This window comes from Salvelinus alpinus, chromosome 21, assembly GCF_045679555.1.
Source record: "Salvelinus alpinus chromosome 21, SLU_Salpinus.1, whole genome shotgun sequence".
Lineage (NCBI taxonomy): Eukaryota > Metazoa > Chordata > Actinopteri > Salmoniformes > Salmonidae > Salvelinus > Salvelinus alpinus.
In genome coordinates this window covers 51,558,223-51,578,218 of record NC_092106.1, presented here as the reverse complement: position 1 = coordinate 51,578,218, position 19,996 = coordinate 51,558,223, and the positions used below count along the sequence as shown (strand labels likewise).

Genomic DNA, 19,996 nt, shown 5'->3' with positions numbered 1-19,996 from the left:
TGAAAAACTCCCAATACATCACATCAGCTTGGAGCAAGGCCTATAGTAAAGTATGCTCAATCCCGCTGCACCAGGGATATAAAGTTATGTACTCCCGTCTAGTGGCAGCAACTTGTATTACATCCTCTGAACATTTCTATTCCCATGAGGATAAAACAACAACAAGGTGATTGGACAGATCGTACTCTTGTTCTGTCTGTTGAAGGTAAAAAGGCGGGACTCAAAAGAGCGACTGACGAGTGGCACCGTGGAGTCTGGACTGGGACAAACAGGACAGAGGCATCCGTCCATCTCCATCCCACTGTGTTAGGGTCTACGTCGTAGTGTACTCAGCACAGCTGCATGGCCATCGTACAGCTCGGGGTCGTGTTCAATAGGCATTCAACCGGGGAAGAAAACGTCCCAAAACAGAGGGGAAGCGGAAGGTACTGAGCTAAATCTGTCCAATAAGAACCCCCTCCCCCGTTGGTGTTGCGCCCTTATGAACAGGAATGAACACGACCCAGCGCTCTAGAAACGGAACTAGTTAGTGCTGCAGCAGCCCAGGTAGCTGATGGTCTTCCCCTCTCCTGGCATAGCGTTAGCCGTGTCATTGTTGTCCAGCGTGTTCTGTTTGGCGTCGCGGATCAGCTCGCACGCCAGATCCAGAAAGAGCTTCTCCACATTATCAGACTCCTTAGCTGATGTCTCCAGATAAAGCATGCTCTGGGAGTTTGCAAACTCTTCAGCTCTCTGCCTCAGGACTTCTCTCTTCTCCGCTAGGTCGATCTTATTGCCTGGGAGGTGAAGAAAAGAAAAAAAAGGGAAAATATGTTTGACTGTAAACTTCAATGACATTGAATGAAATAGACTGGAAGAGAATGGACGTGTTTCCCTTTAATATTGACCGTCAGCCATAGTGTCTAGTGTCTAGGCTGATTCTTAGTGTGACTTTAACCGTCAGCCATAGTGTCAAGTGTCTAGGCTGATTCTTACAGTGTGACTTTAACCATCAGCCATAGTGTCTAGTGTCTAGGCTGATTCTTAGTGTGACTTTAACCGTCAGCCATATTGTCTAGTGTCTAGGCTGATTCTTAGTGTGACTTTAACCGTCAGCCATATTGTCTAGTGTCTAGGCTGATTCTTACAGTGTGACTTTAACCATCAGCCATCGTGTCTAGTGTCTAGGCTGATTCTTACAGTGTGACTTTAACCATCAGCCATAGTGTCTAGTGTCTAGGCTGATTCTTAGTGTGACTTTAACCGTCAGCCATAGTGTCTAGTGTCTAGGCTGATTCTTAGTGTGACTTTAACCGTCAGCCATAGTGTCTAGTGTCTAGGCTGATTCTTACAGTGTGACTTTAACCGTCAGCCATAGTGTCTAGGCTGATTCTTAGTGTGACTTTAACCGTCAGCCATATTGTCTAGTGTCTAGGCTGATTCTTACAGTGTGACTTTAACCATCAGCCATAGTGTCTAGTGTCTAGGCTGATTCTTAGTGTGACTTTAACCGTCAGCCATATTGTCTAGTGTCTAGGCTGATTCTTACAGTGTGACTTTAACCATCAGCCATAGTGTCTAGTGTCTAGGCTGATTCTTACAGTGTGACTTTAACCATCAGCCATCGTGTCTAGTGTCTAGGCTGATTCTTACAGTGTGACTTTAACCATCAGCCATAGTGTCTAGGCTGATTCTTAGTGTGACTTTAACCGTCAGCCATAGTGTCTAGTGTCTAGGCTGATTCTTAGTGTGACTCTAACCATCAGCCATAGTGTCTAGTGTCTAGGCTGATTCTTAGTGTGACTTTAACCTCTCATCACTGACATTAAGCATCAACGACACCGTTGATCTTTTTCACAAGTTCTGTTCTTTGCCCCCCCAAAAAATAACAAACCAACGTTCCAAAAAGGGAGTTATCTAATCTAAATATTTTCAATAGCAGATAGGATGGAAAGCGTAACATTTGTATATATTTATTTATTTAACCTTTATTTAACTAGGCAAGTCAGTTAAGAACAAATTCTTATTTTACAATCACGGCCTATCCCGGCTAAACCCTCCCCAAACCCGGACGACGCTGGACAAATTGTGCGCCGCCCAATGGGACTCCCGATCACGGCCGGTCGTGATACAGCCCGGGGTCCAATAACAACATACATATTATAAATGTTCTATGAAGCTTTTTAACTCTGATAAAATGCCTTCCCAAATTCTAGAGTGGAGGCATGGTAACCTAACCCCGTGGAACAATTGCCATCTAATATTAGCTTGTTATCCATTGTCTGATAAAACTACAGAAATTAGTTACCGGTAAGTACATCTTTAGGACATCTGACCCTACCCTGATAAGCCAATAGCACATTTCAAGATGCCATCTCCTTTTAATACCGAATAACTTTTTGATTTCCTACGTTGTCCTTGGACTGATGACCATAGCTGTTGTATGGGCTTGACCTTGGCTTGACCTTTAACCAGAGGGATATTGACATCAATGTGACGCACTGCTTTTGGTCCACAATGAGCTCTGGTCAAACATAGTGCACTTTCCTAAGCAAACAGGATGTAATTTACTACATTACTACAGTATGCGAATGCTATCTCACCGACTAAAATAGTGACCACGGTGGTGTTGGCATACTGCTCAATCTCCCTCAGCCATTCTGGAAGGCACCGGAAGGAGTCCTCGCACGTGATGTCATAGGTGAGGATGAGGGCGTTGGCACTCCGGTAGTAACTCTGGGTGATGGAGCGAAAACGCTCCTGGCCCGCTGTGTCCCAGATCTGCAGCTGGAGGAAAATATATGTGTGTTAAAATCACATTATCACAGCTCTTTATCCAGAGCTCTTTAGTCCGGGCATTCATTTACCTGCCGTTGTGTCGGGACAATCACACGGCACAGACAACGCTGAGGTAAAGGTTTTGTCCTTTGATTCTCGTGATGCGAGCCAAAATCTGGTGTTGAAAGATAATATGGTCCCACATTAAAACTAATGATAAAGAAGTTACAACGGATTTATAGAGCGTTTACTAAGCCTTTATAGACACTACATAGATGCTTGATAAACCCTTTACAGCAGGGATCATCAACTAGATTCCTTTACAGCAGGGATCATCAACTAGATTCCTTTATAGCAGGGATCATCAACTAGATTCCTTTACAGCAGGGATCATCAACTAGATTCCTTTACAGCAGGGATCATCAACTAGATTCCTTTACAGCAGGGATCATCAACTAGATTCCTTTACAGCAGGGATCATCAACTAGATTCCTTTACAGCAGGGATCATCAACTAGATTCCCTTACAGCAGGGATCATCAACTAGATTCCTTTACAGCAGGGATCATATAACTAGATTCCTTTACAGCAGGGATCATCAACTAGATTCCTTTACAGCAGGGATCATATAAGTAGATTCCTTTACAGCAGGGATCATCAACTAGATTCCTTTACAGCAGGGATCATCAACTAGATTCCTTTACAGCAGGGATCATCAACTAGATTCCTTTATTGCAGGGATCATATAACTAGATTCCTTTACAGCAGGGATCATATAACTAGATTCCTTTACAGCAGGGATCATCAACTAGCTCCTTTACAGCAGGGATCATCAACTAGATTCCTTTACAGCAGGGATCATCAACTAGATTCCTTTATAGCAGGGATCATCAACTAGATTCCTTTACAGCAGGGATCATCAACTAGATTCCTTTACAGCAGGGATCATCAACTAGATTCCTTTATAGCAGGAATCATCAACTAGATTCCTTTATAGCAGGGATCATCAACTAGATTCCTTTACAGCAGGGATCATCAACTAGATTCCTTTACAGCAGGGATCATCAACTAGATTCCTTTATAGCAGGGATCATCAACTAGATTCCTTTACAGCAGGGATCATCAACTAGATTCCTTTACAGCAGGGATCATCAACTAGATTCCTTTACAGCAGGGATCATATCAACTAGATTCCTTTACTGCAGGGATCATATAACTAGATTCCTTTACAGCAGGGATCATCAACTAGATTCCTTTACAGCAGGGATCAACTAGATTCCTTTACAGCAGGGATCATCAACTAGATTCCTTTATAGCAGGGATCATCAACTAGATTCCTTTACAGCAGGAATCATCAACTAGATTCCTTTATAGCAGGGATCATCAACTAGATTCCTTTATAGCAGGGCGATTTCTTCTTGAGTGGATGGTCAGGGGGTCATAACATAATTTACAAATAATGTGTAGACTGCAAATTGACCGCAAGAAGCCAGAAACAGATATAATATTTGACTAAAACATGATAATACATTTGTATACGATCACACATCTCTCTATTCTGCATGAGAATAGTTTGAAACAGTTTTCCAAAATGAAAATCACTTTGGAGCCGAGTTGCTGGTGTTTTTACAGTCTCAGAAAACTTGGGGGGAGGCCAAATAAAATCACCCGCGGGTCAAAATTCGGCCCGTGGGACGTTAGTTGGGAAACCCTGCTTTATAGAACTCTAAAGTAATTGTACATAAAGTGTGATTGACAGACCTTTACTTTTTCCCCTTTGATCTCCACAGTCTTGATCATGAAGTCAACTCCAATGGTAGCCCCTTGTCCAGGCGGGAAAAGGCCCTGGGAAATGGACCGAAAAATTACAGAATTTAAAATAATTGTTTTTTCGCAACTCATTGATGAGACTGATGTACGATAACGACACACTAACCTGAATGAACCATCTGACCAGACAAATTTGATGTACGATTACGACACTAACCTGAGTGAAGCATCGGACCAGACAGGTTTGATGTATGATACTAACCTGAGTGAAGCATCGGACCAGACAGGTTTGATGTATGATTATGATACTAACCTGAGTGAAGCGTCGGACCAGACAGGTTTGATGTATGATACTAACCTGAGTGAAGCATCGGACCAGACAGGTTTGATGTATGATACTAACCTGAGTGAAGCATCGGACCAGACAGGTTTGATGTATGATTATGATACTAACCTGAGTGAAGCATCTGACCAGACAGGTTTGATGTGTGATTATGATACTAACCTGAGTGAAGCATCGGACCAGACAGGTTTGATGTATGATTATGATACTAACCTGAGTGAAGCATCGGACCAGACAGGTTTGATGTGTGATTATGATACTAACCTGAGTGAAGCATCGGACCAGACAGGTTTGATGTATGATTATGATACTAACCTGAGTGAAGCATCGGACCAGACAGGTTTGATGTATGATACTAACCTGAGTGAAGCATCGGACCAGACAGGTTTGATGTATGATACTAACCTGAGTGAAGCATCGGACCAGACAGGTTTGATGTATGATTATGATACTAACCTGAGTGAAGCATCGGACCAGACAGGTTTGATGTATGATACTAACCTGAGTGAAGCATCGGACCAGACAGGTTTGAGGTATGATTATGATACTAACCTGAGTGAAGCATCGGACCAGACAGGTCTGATGTATGATTATGATACTAACCTGAGTGAAGCATCGGACCAGACAGGTTTGATGTATGATACTAACCTGAGTGAAGCATCGGACCAGACAGGTTTGATGTATGATACTAACCTGAGTGAAGCATCGGACCAGACAGGTTTGATGTATGATTATGATACTAACCTGAGTGAAGCATCGAACCAGACAGGTTTGATGTATGATACTAACCTGAGTGAAGCGTCGGACCAGACAGGTTTGATGTATGATACTAACCTGAGTGAAGCATCGGACCAGACAGGTTTGATGTATGATACTAACCTGAGTGAAGCATCGGACCAGACAGGTTTGATGCGTGATACTAACCTGAGTGAAGCATCGGACCAGACAGGTTTGATGTATGATTATGATACTAACCTGAGTGAAGCGTCGGACCAGACAGGTTTGATGTATGATACTAACCTGAGTGAAGCATCGGACCAGACAGGTTTGATGTATGATACTAACCTGAGTGAAGCATCGGACCAGACAGGTTTGATGTATGATTATGATACTAACCTGAGTGAAGCATCTGACCAGACAGGTTTGATGTGTGATTATGATACTAACCTGAGTGAAGCATCGGACCAGACAGGTTTGATGTATGATTATGATACTAACCTGAGTGAAGCATCGGACCAGACAGGTTTGATGTGTGATTATGACACTAACCTGAGTGAAGCATCGGACCAGACAGGTTTGATGTATGATACTAACCTGAGTGAAGCATCGGACCAGACAGGTTTGATGTATGATACTAACCTGAGTGAAGCATCGGACCAGACAGGTTTGATGTATGATACTAACCTGAGTGAAGCATCGGACCAGACAGGTTTGATGTATGATACTAACCTGAGTGAAGCATCGGACCAGACAGGTTTGATGTATGATACTAACCTGAGTGAAGCATCGGACCAGACAGGTTTGATGTATGATACTAACCTGAGTGAAGCATCGGACCAGACAGGTTTGAGGTATGATTATGATACTAACCTGAGTGAAGCATCGGACCAGACAGGTCTGATGTATGATTATGATACTAACCTGAGTGAAGCATCGGACCAGACAGGTTTGATGTATGATACTAACCTGAGTGAAGCATCGGACCAGACAGGTTTGATGTATGATACTAACCTGAGTGAAGCATCGGACCAGACAGGTTTGATGTATGATTATGATACTAACCTGAGTGAAGCATCGAACCAGACAGGTTTGATGTATGATACTAACCTGAGTGAAGCGTCGGACCAGACAGGTTTGATGTATGATACTAACCTGAGTGAAGCATCGGACCAGACAGGTTTGATGTATGATACTAACCTGAGTGAAGCATCGGACCAGACAGGTTTGATGCGTGATACTAACCTGAGTGAAGCATCGGACCAGACAGGTTTGATGTATGATTATGATACTAACCTGAGTGAAGCATCGGACCAGACAGGTTTGATGTATGATTATGATACTAACCTGAGTGAAGCGTCGGACCAGACAGGTTTGATGTATGATACTAACCTGAGTGAAGCATCGGACCAGACAGGTTTGATACTAACCTGAGTGAAGCATCGGACCAGACAGGTTTGATGTATGATTATGATACTAACCTGAGTGAAGCATCGGACCAGACAGGTTTGACGTATGATACTAACCTGAGTGAAGCATCGGACCAGACAGGTTTGATGTATGATTATGATACTAACCTGAGTGAAGCATCGGACCAGACAGGTTTGATGTATGATTATGATACTAACCTGAGTGAAGCATCGGACCAGACAGGTTTGATGTATGATACTAACCTGAGTGAAGCATCTGACCAGACAGATTTGATGTATGATTATGATACTAACCTGAGTGAAGCATCGGACCAGACAGGTTTGATTATGATACTAACCTGAGTGAAGCATCGGACCAGACAGGTTTGATGTATGATTATGATACTAACCTGAGTGAAGCATCGGACCAGACAGGTTTGATGTATGATACTAACCTGAGTGAAGCATCGGACCAGACAGGTTTGATTATGATACTAACCTGAGTGAAGCGTCGGACCAGACAGGTTTGATGTATGATACTAACCTGAGTGAAGCATCTGACCAGACAGATTTGATGTATGATTATGATACTAACCTGAGTGAAGCATCGGACCAGACAGGTTTGATTATGATACTAACCTGAGTGAAGCATCGGACCAGACAGGTTTGATGTATGATTATGATACTAACCTGAGTGAAGCATCGGACCAGACAGGTTTGATTATGATACTAACCTGAGTGAAGCATCGGACCAGACAGGTTTGATTATGATACTAACCTGAGTGAAGCGTCGGACCAGACAGATTTGATGTATGATACTAACCTGAGTGAAGCATCGGACCAGACAGGTTTGATGTGTGATTATGATACTAACCTGAGTGAAGCATCGGACCAGACAGGTTTGATGTATGATTATGATACTAACCTGAGTGAAGCATCGGACCAGACAGGTTTGATGTGTGATCATGATACTAACCTGAGTGAAGCATCGGACCAGACAGGTTTGATGTATGATTATGATACTAACCTGAGTGAAGCATCGGACCAGACAGGTTTGATGTATGATACTAACCTGAGTGAAGCATCGGACCAGACAGGTTTGATGTATGATACTAACCTGAGTGAAGCATCGGACCAGACAGGTTTGATGTATGATTATGATACTAACCTGAGTGAAGCATCGGACCAGACAGGTTTGATGTATGATACTAACCTGAGTGAAGCATCGGACCAGACAGGTTTGAGGTATGATTATGATACTAACCTGAGTGAAGCATCGGACCAGACAGGTCTGATGTATGATTATGATACTAACCTGAGTGAAGCATCGGACCAGACAGGTTTGATGTATGATACTAACCTGAGTGAAGCATCGGACCAGACAGGTTTGATGTGTGATTATGATACTAACCTGAGTGAAGCATCGGACCAGACAGGTTTGATGTATGATTATGATACTAACCTGAGTGAAGCATCGGACCAGACAGGTTTGATGTATGATTATGATACTAACCTGAGTGAAGCGTCGGACCAGACAGGTTTGATGTATGACACTAACCTGAGTGAAGCATCGGACCAGACAGGTTTGATGTATGATTATGATACTAACCTGAGTGAAGCATCGGACCAGACAGGTCTGATGTGTGATACTAACCTGAGTGAAGCATCGGACCAGACAGGTTTGATGTATGATTATGATACTAACCTGAGTGAAGCATCGGACCAGACAGGTCTGATGTGTGATACTAACCTGAGTGAAGCATCTGACCAGACAGGTTTGATGTATGATACTAACCTGAGTGAAGCATCGGACCAGACAGGTCTGATGTGTGATTATGATACTAACCTGAGTGAAGCATCGGACCAGACAGGTTTGATGTATGATTATGATACTAACCTGAGTGAAGCATCTGACCAGACAGGTTTGATGTGTGATTATGATACTAACCTGAGTGAAGCATCGGACCAGACAGGTCTGATGTATGATACTAACCTGAGTGAAGCATCGGACCAGACAGGTTTGATGCGTGATACTAACCTGAGTGAAGCATCGGACCAAACAGGTTTGATGTATGATTATGATACTAACCTGAGTGAAGCATCTGACCAGACAGGTTTGAGGTATGATTATGATACTAACCTGAGTGAAGCATCGGACCAGACAGGTTTGATGTATGATTATGATACTAACCTGAGTGAAGCATCGGACCAGACAGGTCTGATGTATGATACTAACCTGAGTGAAGCATCGGACCAGACAGGTTTGATGTGTGATTATGATACTAACCTGAGTGAAGCATCGGACCAGACAGGTCTGATGTATGATACTAACCTGAGTGAAGCATCGGACCAGACAGGTTTGATGTGTGATTATGATACTAACCTGAGTGAAGCATCGGACCAGACAGGTCTGATGTATGATACTAACCTGAGTGAAGCATCGGACCAGACAGGTTTGATGTATGATACTAACCTGAGTGAAGCATCGGACCAGACAGGTTTGATGTGTGATACTAACCTGAGTGAAGCATCGGACCAGACAGGTTTGATGTATGATTATGATACTAACCTGAGTGAAGCATCGGACCAGACAGGTTTGATGTATGATTATGATACTAACCTGAGTGAAGCATCGAACCAGACAGGTTTGATGTATGATTATGATACTAACCTGAGTGAAGCGTCGGACCAGACAGGTTTGATGTATGATACTAACCTGAGTGAAGCATCGGACCAGACAGGTTTGATGTATGATACTAACCTGAGTGAAGCGTCGGACCAGACAGGTTTGATGTATGATTATGATACTAACCTGAGTGAAGCATCGGACCAGACAGGTCTGATGTATGATACTAACCTGAGTGAAGCATCGGACCAGACAGGTTTGATGTGTGATTATGATACTAACCTGAGTGAAGCATCGGACCAGACAGGTCTGATGTATGATACTAACCTGAGTGAAGCATCGGACCAGACAGGTTTGATGTGTGATTATGATACTAACCTGAGTGAAGCATCGGACCAGACAGGTTTGATGTATGATTATGATACTAACCTGAGTGAAGCATCGGACCAGACAGGTTTGATGTATGATTATGATACTAACCTGAGTGAAGCATCGGACCAGACAGGTTTGATGTATGATTATGATACTAACCTGAGTGAAGCGTCGGACCAGACAGGTTTGATGTATGACACTAACCTGAGTGAAGCATCGGACCAGACAGGTTTGATGTATGATTATGATACTAACCTGAGTGAAGCATCGGACCAGACAGGTCTGATGTGTGATACTAACCTGAGTGAAGCATCTGACCAGACAGGTTTGATGTATGATACTAACCTGAGTGAAGCATCGGACCAGACAGGTCTGATGTGTGATTATGATACTAACCTGAGTGAAGCATCGGACCAGACAGGTTTGATGTATGATTATGATACTAACCTGAGTGAAGCATCTGACCAGACAGGTTTGATGTGTGATTATGATACTAACCTGAGTGAAGCATCGGACCAGACAGGTCTGATGTATGATTATGATACTAACCTGAGTGAAGCATCGGACCAGACAGGTTTGATGTATGATACTAACCTGAGTGAAGCATCGGACCAGACAGGTTTGATGCGTGATACTAACCTGAGTGAAGCATCGGACCAAACAGGTTTGATGTATGATTATGATACTAACCTGAGTGAAGCATCTGACCAGACAGGTTTGAGGTATGATTATGATACTAACCTGAGTGAAGCATCGGACCAGACAGGTTTGATGTATGATTATGATACTAACCTGAGTGAAGCATCGGACCAGACAGGTTTGATGTATGAAACTAACCTGAGTGAAGCGTCGGACCAGACAGGTTTGATGTATGATTATGATACTAACCTGAGTGAAGCATCGGACCAGACAGGTCTGATGTATGATACTAACCTGAGTGAAGCATCGGACCAGACAGGTTTGATGTGTGATTATGATACTAACCTGAGTGAAGCATCGGACCAGACAGGTCTGATGTATGATACTAACCTGAGTGAAGCATCGGACCAGACAGGTTTGATGTGTGATTATGATACTAACCTGAGTGAAGCATCGGACCAGACAGGTCTGATGTATGATACTAACCTGAGTGAAGCATCGGACCAGACAGGTTTGATGTATGATACTAACCTGAGTGAAGCATCGGACCAGACAGGTTTGATGTGTGATACTAACCTGAGTGAAGCATCGGACCAGACAGGTTTGATGTATGATTATGATACTAACCTGAGTGAAGCATCGGACCAGACAGGTTTGATGTATGATACTAACCTGAGTGAAGCGTCGGACCAGACAGGTTTGATGTATGATACTAACCTGAGTGAAGCATCGGACCAGACAGGTTTGATGTATGATACTAACCTGAGTGAAGCATCGGACCAGACAGGTTTGATGTGTGATTATGATACTAACCTGAGTGAAGCATCGGACCAGACAGGTCTGATGTATGATACTAACCTGAGTGAAGCATCGGACCAGACAGGTTTGATGTGTGATTATGATACTAACCTGAGTGAAGCATCGGACCAGACAGGTCTGATGTATGATACTAACCTGAGTGAAGCATCGGACCAGACAGGTTTGATGTGTGATTATGATACTAACCTGAGTGAAGCATCGGACCAGACAGGTTTGATGTATGATTATGATACTAACCTGAGTGAAGCATCGGACCAGACAGGTTTGATGTATGATACTAACCTGAGTGAAGCATCGGACCAGACAGGTTTGATGTATGATACTAACCTGAGTGAAGCATCGGACCAGACAGGTTTGATGTATGATACTAACCTGAGTGAAGCATCGGACCAGACAGGTCTGATGTATGATACTAACCTGAGTGAAGCATCGGACCAGACAGGTTTGAGGTATGATACTAACCTGAGTGAAGCGTCGGACCAGACAGGTTTGATGTATGATACTAACCTGAGTGAAGCATCGGACCAGACAGGTTTGATACTAACCTGAGTGAAGCATCGGACCAGACAGGTCTGATGTATGATTATGATACTAACCTGAGTGAAGCATCGGACCAGACAGGTTTGATGTATGATTATGATACTAACCTGAGTGAAGCATCGGACCAGACAGGTTTGACGTATGATACTAACCTGAGTGAAGCATCGGACCAGACAGGTCTGATGTATGATACTAACCTGAGTGAAGCATCGGACCAGACAGGTTTGATGTGTGATTATTATACTAACCTGAGTGAAGCATCGGACCAGACAGGTCTGATGTATGATACTAACCTGAGTGAAGCATCGGACCAGACAGGTTTGATGTGTGATACTAACCTGAGTGAAGCATCGGACCAGACAGGTTTGATGTATGATTATGATACTAACCTGAGTGAAGCATCGGACCAGACAGGTTTGATGTATGATACTAACCTGAGTGAAGCATCGGACCAGACAGGTTTGATGTATGATTATGATACTAACCTGAGTGAAGCATCGGACCAGACAGGTCTGATGTATGATACTAACCTGAGTGAAGCATCGGACCAGACAGGTTTGATGTGTGATTATGATACTAACCTGAGTGAAGCATCGGACCAGACAGGTCTGATGTATGATACTAACCTGAGTGAAGCATCGGACCAGACAGGTTTGATGTGTGATTATGATACTAACCTGAGTGAAGCATCGGACCAGACAGGTCTGATGTATGATACTAACCTGAGTGAAGCATCGGACCAGACAGGTTTGATGTATGATACTAACCTGAGTGAAGCATCGGACCAGACAGGTTTGATGTGTGATACTAACCTGAGTGAAGCATCGGACCAGACAGGTTTGATGTATGATTATGATACTAACCTGAGTGAAGCATCGGACCAGACAGGTTTGATGTATGATTATGATACTAACCTGAGTGAAGCATCGGACCAGACAGGTTTGATGTATGATTATGATACTAACCTGAGTGAAGCGTCGGACCAGACAGGTTTGATGTATGATACTAACCTGAGTGAAGCATCGGACCAGACAGGTTTGATGTATGATACTAACCTGAGTGAAGCGTCGGACCAGACAGGTTTGATGTATGATTATGATACTAACCTGAGTGAAGCATCGGACCAGACAGGTCTGATGTATGATACTAACCTGAGTGAAGCATCGGACCAGACAGGTTTGATGTGTGATTATGATACTAACCTGAGTGAAGCATCGGACCAGACAGGTCTGATGTATGATACTAACCTGAGTGAAGCATCGGACCAGACAGGTTTGATGTGTGATTATGATACTAACCTGAGTGAAGCATCGGACCAGACAGGTTTGATGTATGATTATGATACTAACCTGAGTGAAGCATCGGACCAGACAGGTTTGATGTATGATACTACCCTGAGTGAAGCATCGGACCAGACAGGTTTGATGTATGATATTAACCTGAGTGAAGCATCGGACCAGACAGGTTTGATGTATGATACTAACCTGAGTGAAGCATCGGACCAGACAGGTCTGATGTATGATACTAACCTGAGTGAAGCATCGGACCAGACAGGTTTGAGGTATGATACTAACCTGAGTGAAGCGTCGGACCAGACAGGTTTGATGTATGATACTAACCTGAGTGAAGCATCGGACCAGACAGGTTTGATGTATGATACTAACCTGAGTGAAGCGTCGGACCAGACAGGTTTGATGTATGATACTAACCTAAGTGAAGCATCGGACCAGACAGGTTTGATACTAACCTGAGTGAAGCATCGGACCAGACAGGTCTGATGTATGATTATGATACTAACCTGAGTGAAGCATCGGACCAGACAGGTTTGATGTATGATTATGATACTAACCTGAGTGAAGCATCGGACCAGACAGGTTTGACGTATGATACTAACCTGAGTGAAGCATCGGACCAGACAGGTCTGATGTATGATACTAACCTGAGTGAAGCATCGGACCAGACAGGTTTGATGTGTGATTATGATACTAACCTGAGTGAAGCATCGGACCAGACAGGTCTGATGTATGATACTAACCTGAGTGAAGCATCGGACCAGACAGGTTTGATGTGTGATACTAACCTGAGTGAAGCATCGGACCAGACAGGTCTGATGTATGATACTAACCTGAGTGAAGCATCGGACCAGACAGGTTTGATGTGTGATACTAACCTGAGTGAAGCATCGGACCAGACAGGTTTGATGTATGATTATGATACTAACCTGAGTGAAGCATCGGACCAGACAGGTTTGATGTATGATACTAACCTGAGTGAAGCATCGGACCAGACAGGTTTGATGTATGATACTAACCTGAGTGAAGCATCGGACCAGACAGGTTTGATGTATGATTATGATACTAACCTGAGTGAAGCATCGGACCAGACAGGTCTGATGTATGATACTAACCTGAGTGAAGCATCGAACCAGACAGGTTTGATGTGTGATTATGATACTAACCTGAGTGAAGCATCGGACCAGACAGGTCTGATGTATGATACTAACCTGAGTGAAGCATCGGACCAGACAGGTTTGATGTATGATTATGATACTAACTTGAGTGAAGCATCGGACCAGACAGGTTTGATGTATGATTATGATACTAACTTGAGTGAAGCGTCGGACCAGACAGGTTTGATGTATGATACTAACCTGAGTGAAGCATCGGACCAGACAGGTTTGATGTATGATACTAACCTGAGTGAAGCGTCGGACCAGACAGGTTTGATGTATGATTATGATACTAACCTGAGTGAAGCATCGGACCAGACAGGTCTGATGTATGATACTAACCTGAGTGAAGCATCGGACCAGACAGGTTTGATGTGTGATTATGATACTAACCTGAGTGAAGCATCGGACCAGACAGGTCTGATGTATGATACTAACCTGAGTGAAGCATCGGACCAGACAGGTTTGATGTATGATACTAACCTGAGTGAAGCATCGGACCAGACAGGTTTGATGTATGATACTAACCTGAGTGAAGCATCGGACCAGACAGGTTTGATGTATGATACTAACCTGAGTGAAGCATCGGACCAGACAGGTCTGATGTATGATACTAACCTGAGTGAAGCATCGGACCAGACAGGTTTGAGGTATGATACTAACCTGAGTGAAGCATCGGACCAGACAGGTTTGATGTATGATACTAACCTGAGTGAAGCGTCGGACCAGACAGGTTTGATGTATGATACTAACCTGAGTGAAGCATCGGACCAGACAGGTTTGATACTAACCTGAGTGAAGCATCGGACCAGACAGGTCTGATGTATGATTATGATACTAACCTGAGTGAAGCATCGGACCAGACAGGTTTGATGTATGATTATGATACTAACCTGAGTGAAGCATCGGACCAGACAGGTCTGATGTATGATACTAACCTGAGTGAAGCATCGGACCAGACAGGTTTGATGTGTGATTATGATACTAACCTGAGTGAAGCATCGGACCAGACAGGTCTGATGTATGATACTAACCTGAGTGAAGCATCGGACCAGACAGGTTTGATGTGTGATACTAACCTGAGTGAAGCATCGGACCAGACAGGTTTGATGTATGATTATGATACTAACCTGAGTGAAGCATCGGACCAGACAGGTTTGATGTATGATACTAACCTGAGTGAAGCATCGGACCAGACAGGTTTGATGTATGATTATGATACTAACCTGAGTGAAGCATCGGACCAGACAGGTCTGATGTATGATACTAACCTGAGTGAAGCATCGGACCAGACAGGTTTGATGTGTGATTATGATACTAACCTGAGTGAAGCATCGGACCAGACAGGTCTGATGTATGATACTAACCTGAGTGAAGCATCGGACCAGACAGGTTTGATGTGTGATTATGATACTAACCTGAGTGAAGCATCGGACCAGACAGGTCTGATGTATGATACTAACCTGAGTGAAGCATCGGACCAGACAGGTTTGATGTGTGATTATGATACTAACCTGAGTGAAGCATCGGACCAGACAGGTTTGATGTGTGATTATGATACTAACCTGAGTGAAGCGTCGGACCAGACAGGTTTGATGTATGATTATGATACTAACCTGAGTGAAGCATCGGACCGGACAGGTTTGATGTATGATTATGATACTAACCTGAGTGAAGCATCTGACCCGACAGGTTTGATGTGTGATACTAACCTGAGTGAAGCATCTGACCAGACAGGTTTGATGCGTGATACTAACCTGAGTGAAGCATCTGACCAGACAGGTTTGATGTGTGATTATGATACTAACCTGAGTGAAGCATCTGACCAGACAGGTTTGGTGCGTGATACTAACCTGAGTGAAGCATCTGACCAGACAGGTTTGACGTGTGATTATGATACTAACCTGAGTGAAGCGTCGGACCAGGCAGGTTTTCCCAACACCAGCATTTCCTATTAGTACAATTTTGAACAGGTAGTCATAATCTTCCATGCTCATCCTAAACTGTTGATGAAAAGAGAGAAAGAGAGAAAGAAAGGGTGGGGGAGAGAGAGAGGGAGAGAGAGAGAGAGAGAGAGAGAGAGAGAGAGAGAGAGAGAGAGAGAGGGAGAGAGAGGGTGGGGGAGAGAGAGAGAGAGAGGGTGGGGGAGAGAGAGAGAGAAAGGGTGGGGGAGAGAGAGAGGGTGGGGGAGAGAAAGGGTGGGGGAGAGAGAGAAAGGGTGGGGGAGAGAGAAATCAATGGATTGAATAACAGAATATTCTAGGTCATTCTGCAGAGGTAAACAACAACATGTGTGGACGACCAAATACAAAATACTGACCATGCATAAAAAAATGATTCTTTATAAACCTCGTGTATAACGCACTGTTTGGCTAAACTGCCTCTTCCTAACATTCCCTTGAGCATAGTTAAGATAACGCCACCAATATTTTGCATAGCATAAGTGCACAATACGGAATTTAAGTTAAGGTCTATTCCCCCCAAAAAAGAGGTGTTGAATAGTTCTGCATTTCATCAACAGCGGCAATAGCTGCTCTTGAAGCTTTTGGAGATTCTACAAGTGAACGAAAACAACTGTTGACATTTAACCAGCATCTGACAGTAAGTGTTTAGTTCTAAATGCTGCCTTTTATGCATCACATCAAAAGAGCCATTGTGTTTCCCTGAAGCACATTCAGTGTTTTTTTCCCTCTTGAAGGATCCAAGATGTTGCTATGGCAGGGCCTAGTGTGCATGTGTTTTTATGGACTGGTTGCCAGGGGCTAATGGTGTGATGCTGGGAAGACTGCAAGGAGAAGTCTGCACACACAGAGAGAGAGAGGGAGAGAGAAAGAGAGAGAGAGAGAGAGAGAACAATCCAAGCTAACACTAGTTACTAGTTAGCCACTAGTTACTATCAAATTACAGCCTCGTGACATATGCATTGGAAATAGTACGCTATATTTGATCATAATACTGTAATAGCTAGCTATGTATTAAATATCATACAGTGGTTTCTGCTTTGCAGTAGGCCTATCATGTGGCATGCAAACCTGGAAAGGAAAAGAGAAATTGCATGATGCGGCTAGATTTAAGTGATGGCCTATCTACTTTCACGGGTTTCAACTGCAATCTCACTAACGTTAGCAAGTTACTGATACCAAACAAAATGTATTGGCCGTCCATGACCGAAAGAGCCCTGGCGAAGGCCCCCAGTCCCCCACCCAATTCACAATTACATGAAAAAATAATTCCTATTTTCATTGTTCTATTCTACCGCGTATAACATATTACTAACATTTGATTACAAAAACAATCCAATCAGTATTCGGTAAAACAAAGGCTAACGGCTATTATTTCTCTTAGAATAACAAGACTATAATATTTTGCAGGGAGGGTATGCATCAGTGGCTAGCTGCAGCATATGTTAACTGGCTGGGTGCATTGATTTAGCTACCTAGCTAGCTGGTCAGCAACCTCTCTTGTTTAGCTTATCAACATATCGCTCACCTAAACGAAAAAAAAGAAATCAGCTTTTGTAGTTGTTATCTAGTAGCTACAAACTAAGATCTCATCTCAAAAAGCAAACAAGCTAGCTAATTACGTAGCAAGCGATGGTTTCCCCTCCCAGAAAACAGCTAACGTACGTCAGCTAGCTTTTAGCTAGGTACCTAGTTAGCTCGGTCGCTAGCAAAGATGCTTATTATGGCAATTGGCTAGCTAAATAATCGTGCCATTTAAAATACTAACTACACTTACCAAAAACGTGGGGATAATCCCCGACTTCAAAGTATTTCAATATGCATTCAGTCTGCTCAGCAAAATCGGCGACAGGGCTTCTTCACCAACAGTGTTGATCACTCAGCCTCAGCAACAGCAGCAGGGTTTCCAGTAGTTACCACAGCCACAAATTCAAAATGGGTAATATCATAAAAATTTATGAAAACAAAAATGTGCTTAATTTAAGGTTAGGGTTAAGCATAAGGTTATCATGGTGGTTAAGGTTAGGGTTAAGCATAAGGTTAGATTTAAAATCACATTTTATGAAGACATTTTTTTTTTAAATATTGTATGAACAGTAGTCTCTCTTGGCTACTATGGTGTGGTATTGGGTCGTTACAGTATGCACTGTTTATTGCGTATTTGTTTCCTGACCCGCCATTGAACTAATACACAAAGTACAGTAGGGATATGATGATGATGATGATGATGTAGTGGTAGAGAGTCATCAACCAGTGTTATTCCTACAATATTACAGAATGAACACTGCTGTTCATTGATTATTTATTTTTCCATTAGTATCTATCGATTTATCCTGCTACTGGTCACCATTACTCCCCCACACTCACCTTCCTACTGTTTATTATCTATCCTGTTGCCTAGTGAATTTACCCCTACCTTTATGCACATATCTACCTCAATGACATTTACATTTTTAGTAATTTCGAAAACACTCTTATCCAGAGCGACTTACAGCATTCATCTTAAGACAGCTACTTACAGTAGGTGAGACAACCACATATCACAGGCATAGTAATTACATTTTTCCTTAATAAAGTAGCTATCAGCAAGGTCTGAGCTATTAAAGTCAAGTGAAATGTTAGTTCAGGAGGTGGGTGGGTGGGGGGGGGGGGGGGGGGTACTGTGGGATTATTTAAGATACCCCTTGAAGAGGTAGGATTTCAGATGTTTTCAAAAGATGGGCAAGGACTCTGCTGTCCTAGCTTCAGGGGGAAGCTCCATGGGAGTGCCAGGACAGAGAAGAGCTTGAACTGGGCTGAGCGAGAGCAGCCCCCCCCCTCCCCTAAGGGTGGGAAGGCCATGGGAAGGTTGAACAACAGGTGAGCTGCAGTGTTGCAGGGGTTTGATGGCACAAGCAGGGAGCCTAGCCAACAGCGAGTTGCAGTAGTCCAAACGGGAGATGACAAGCGCCACTTCCTGTGTGAGGTAGGGTCGTACTCTACGGATGTTGTAGAGCGTGAACCTGCAGGAGTGAGTCACTGCTTTGATGTTTATAGAGGACAACAGGGTGTTGAACATGGTCATGCCGATGTTCTTTGCACTTTGGGAGGGGGACACCATGGAGTTGTCAACCGTGATGGAGAGGTCTTGGAGCGGGCAGGCCACCTAGGTGTCAGAAGGGGGAAGGAGAAAAGTACAGTGCATTCAGAAAGTATTCAGACCACTTCACTTTTTCCAAATTTCTTTTACTTTACAGCCTCCTCGTCTACCACCACCATGCTTCACCGAAGGGATGCTGCCAGGTTTCCTCAAGACGTGACACTTGGCATTCAGGCCAAAGAGTTGATTTCATCAGACCAGGGAATCTTGTTTCTTATGGTCTGAGAGTCCTTTAGGTGCCTTTTGGAAATCTCCAAGCGTGCTGTCTTGTGCCTTTTACTGAGGAGTGGCTTCTGTCTGGCCACTCTACCTTGAAGGCCTGATTGGTGGAGTGCTGGAGAGATGGTTGTCCTTCTGGAAGGTTCTCCCATCTCCACAGAGGAACTCTGGAGCTCTGTCAGAGTGACTACTGGGTTCTTGGTCACCTCCCTGACCAAGGCCCTTCACCCCAGATTT

General features: G+C 43.6%; 1 protein-coding gene across 1 annotated transcript; it reads right to left on the bottom strand.

Annotated features, from left to right (window-relative positions):
- Positions 1-438: 438 nt before the first annotated feature.
- Positions 439-18,313, bottom strand: rab30 (RAB30, member RAS oncogene family). Its single transcript, XM_071358157.1, has 5 exons — positions 18,179-18,313; positions 16,345-16,443; positions 4,518-4,601; positions 2,583-2,766; positions 439-776 (listed from the first exon to the last, which is right to left on the bottom strand). The coding sequence occupies exons 2-5, from the start codon at positions 16,435-16,437 to the stop codon at positions 523-525; spliced, it is 615 nt and encodes a 204-aa protein (XP_071214258.1). The 5' UTR covers positions 16,438-16,443; positions 18,179-18,313; the 3' UTR covers positions 439-522.
- Between the last annotated feature and the right edge of the window lie 1,683 nt (positions 18,314-19,996).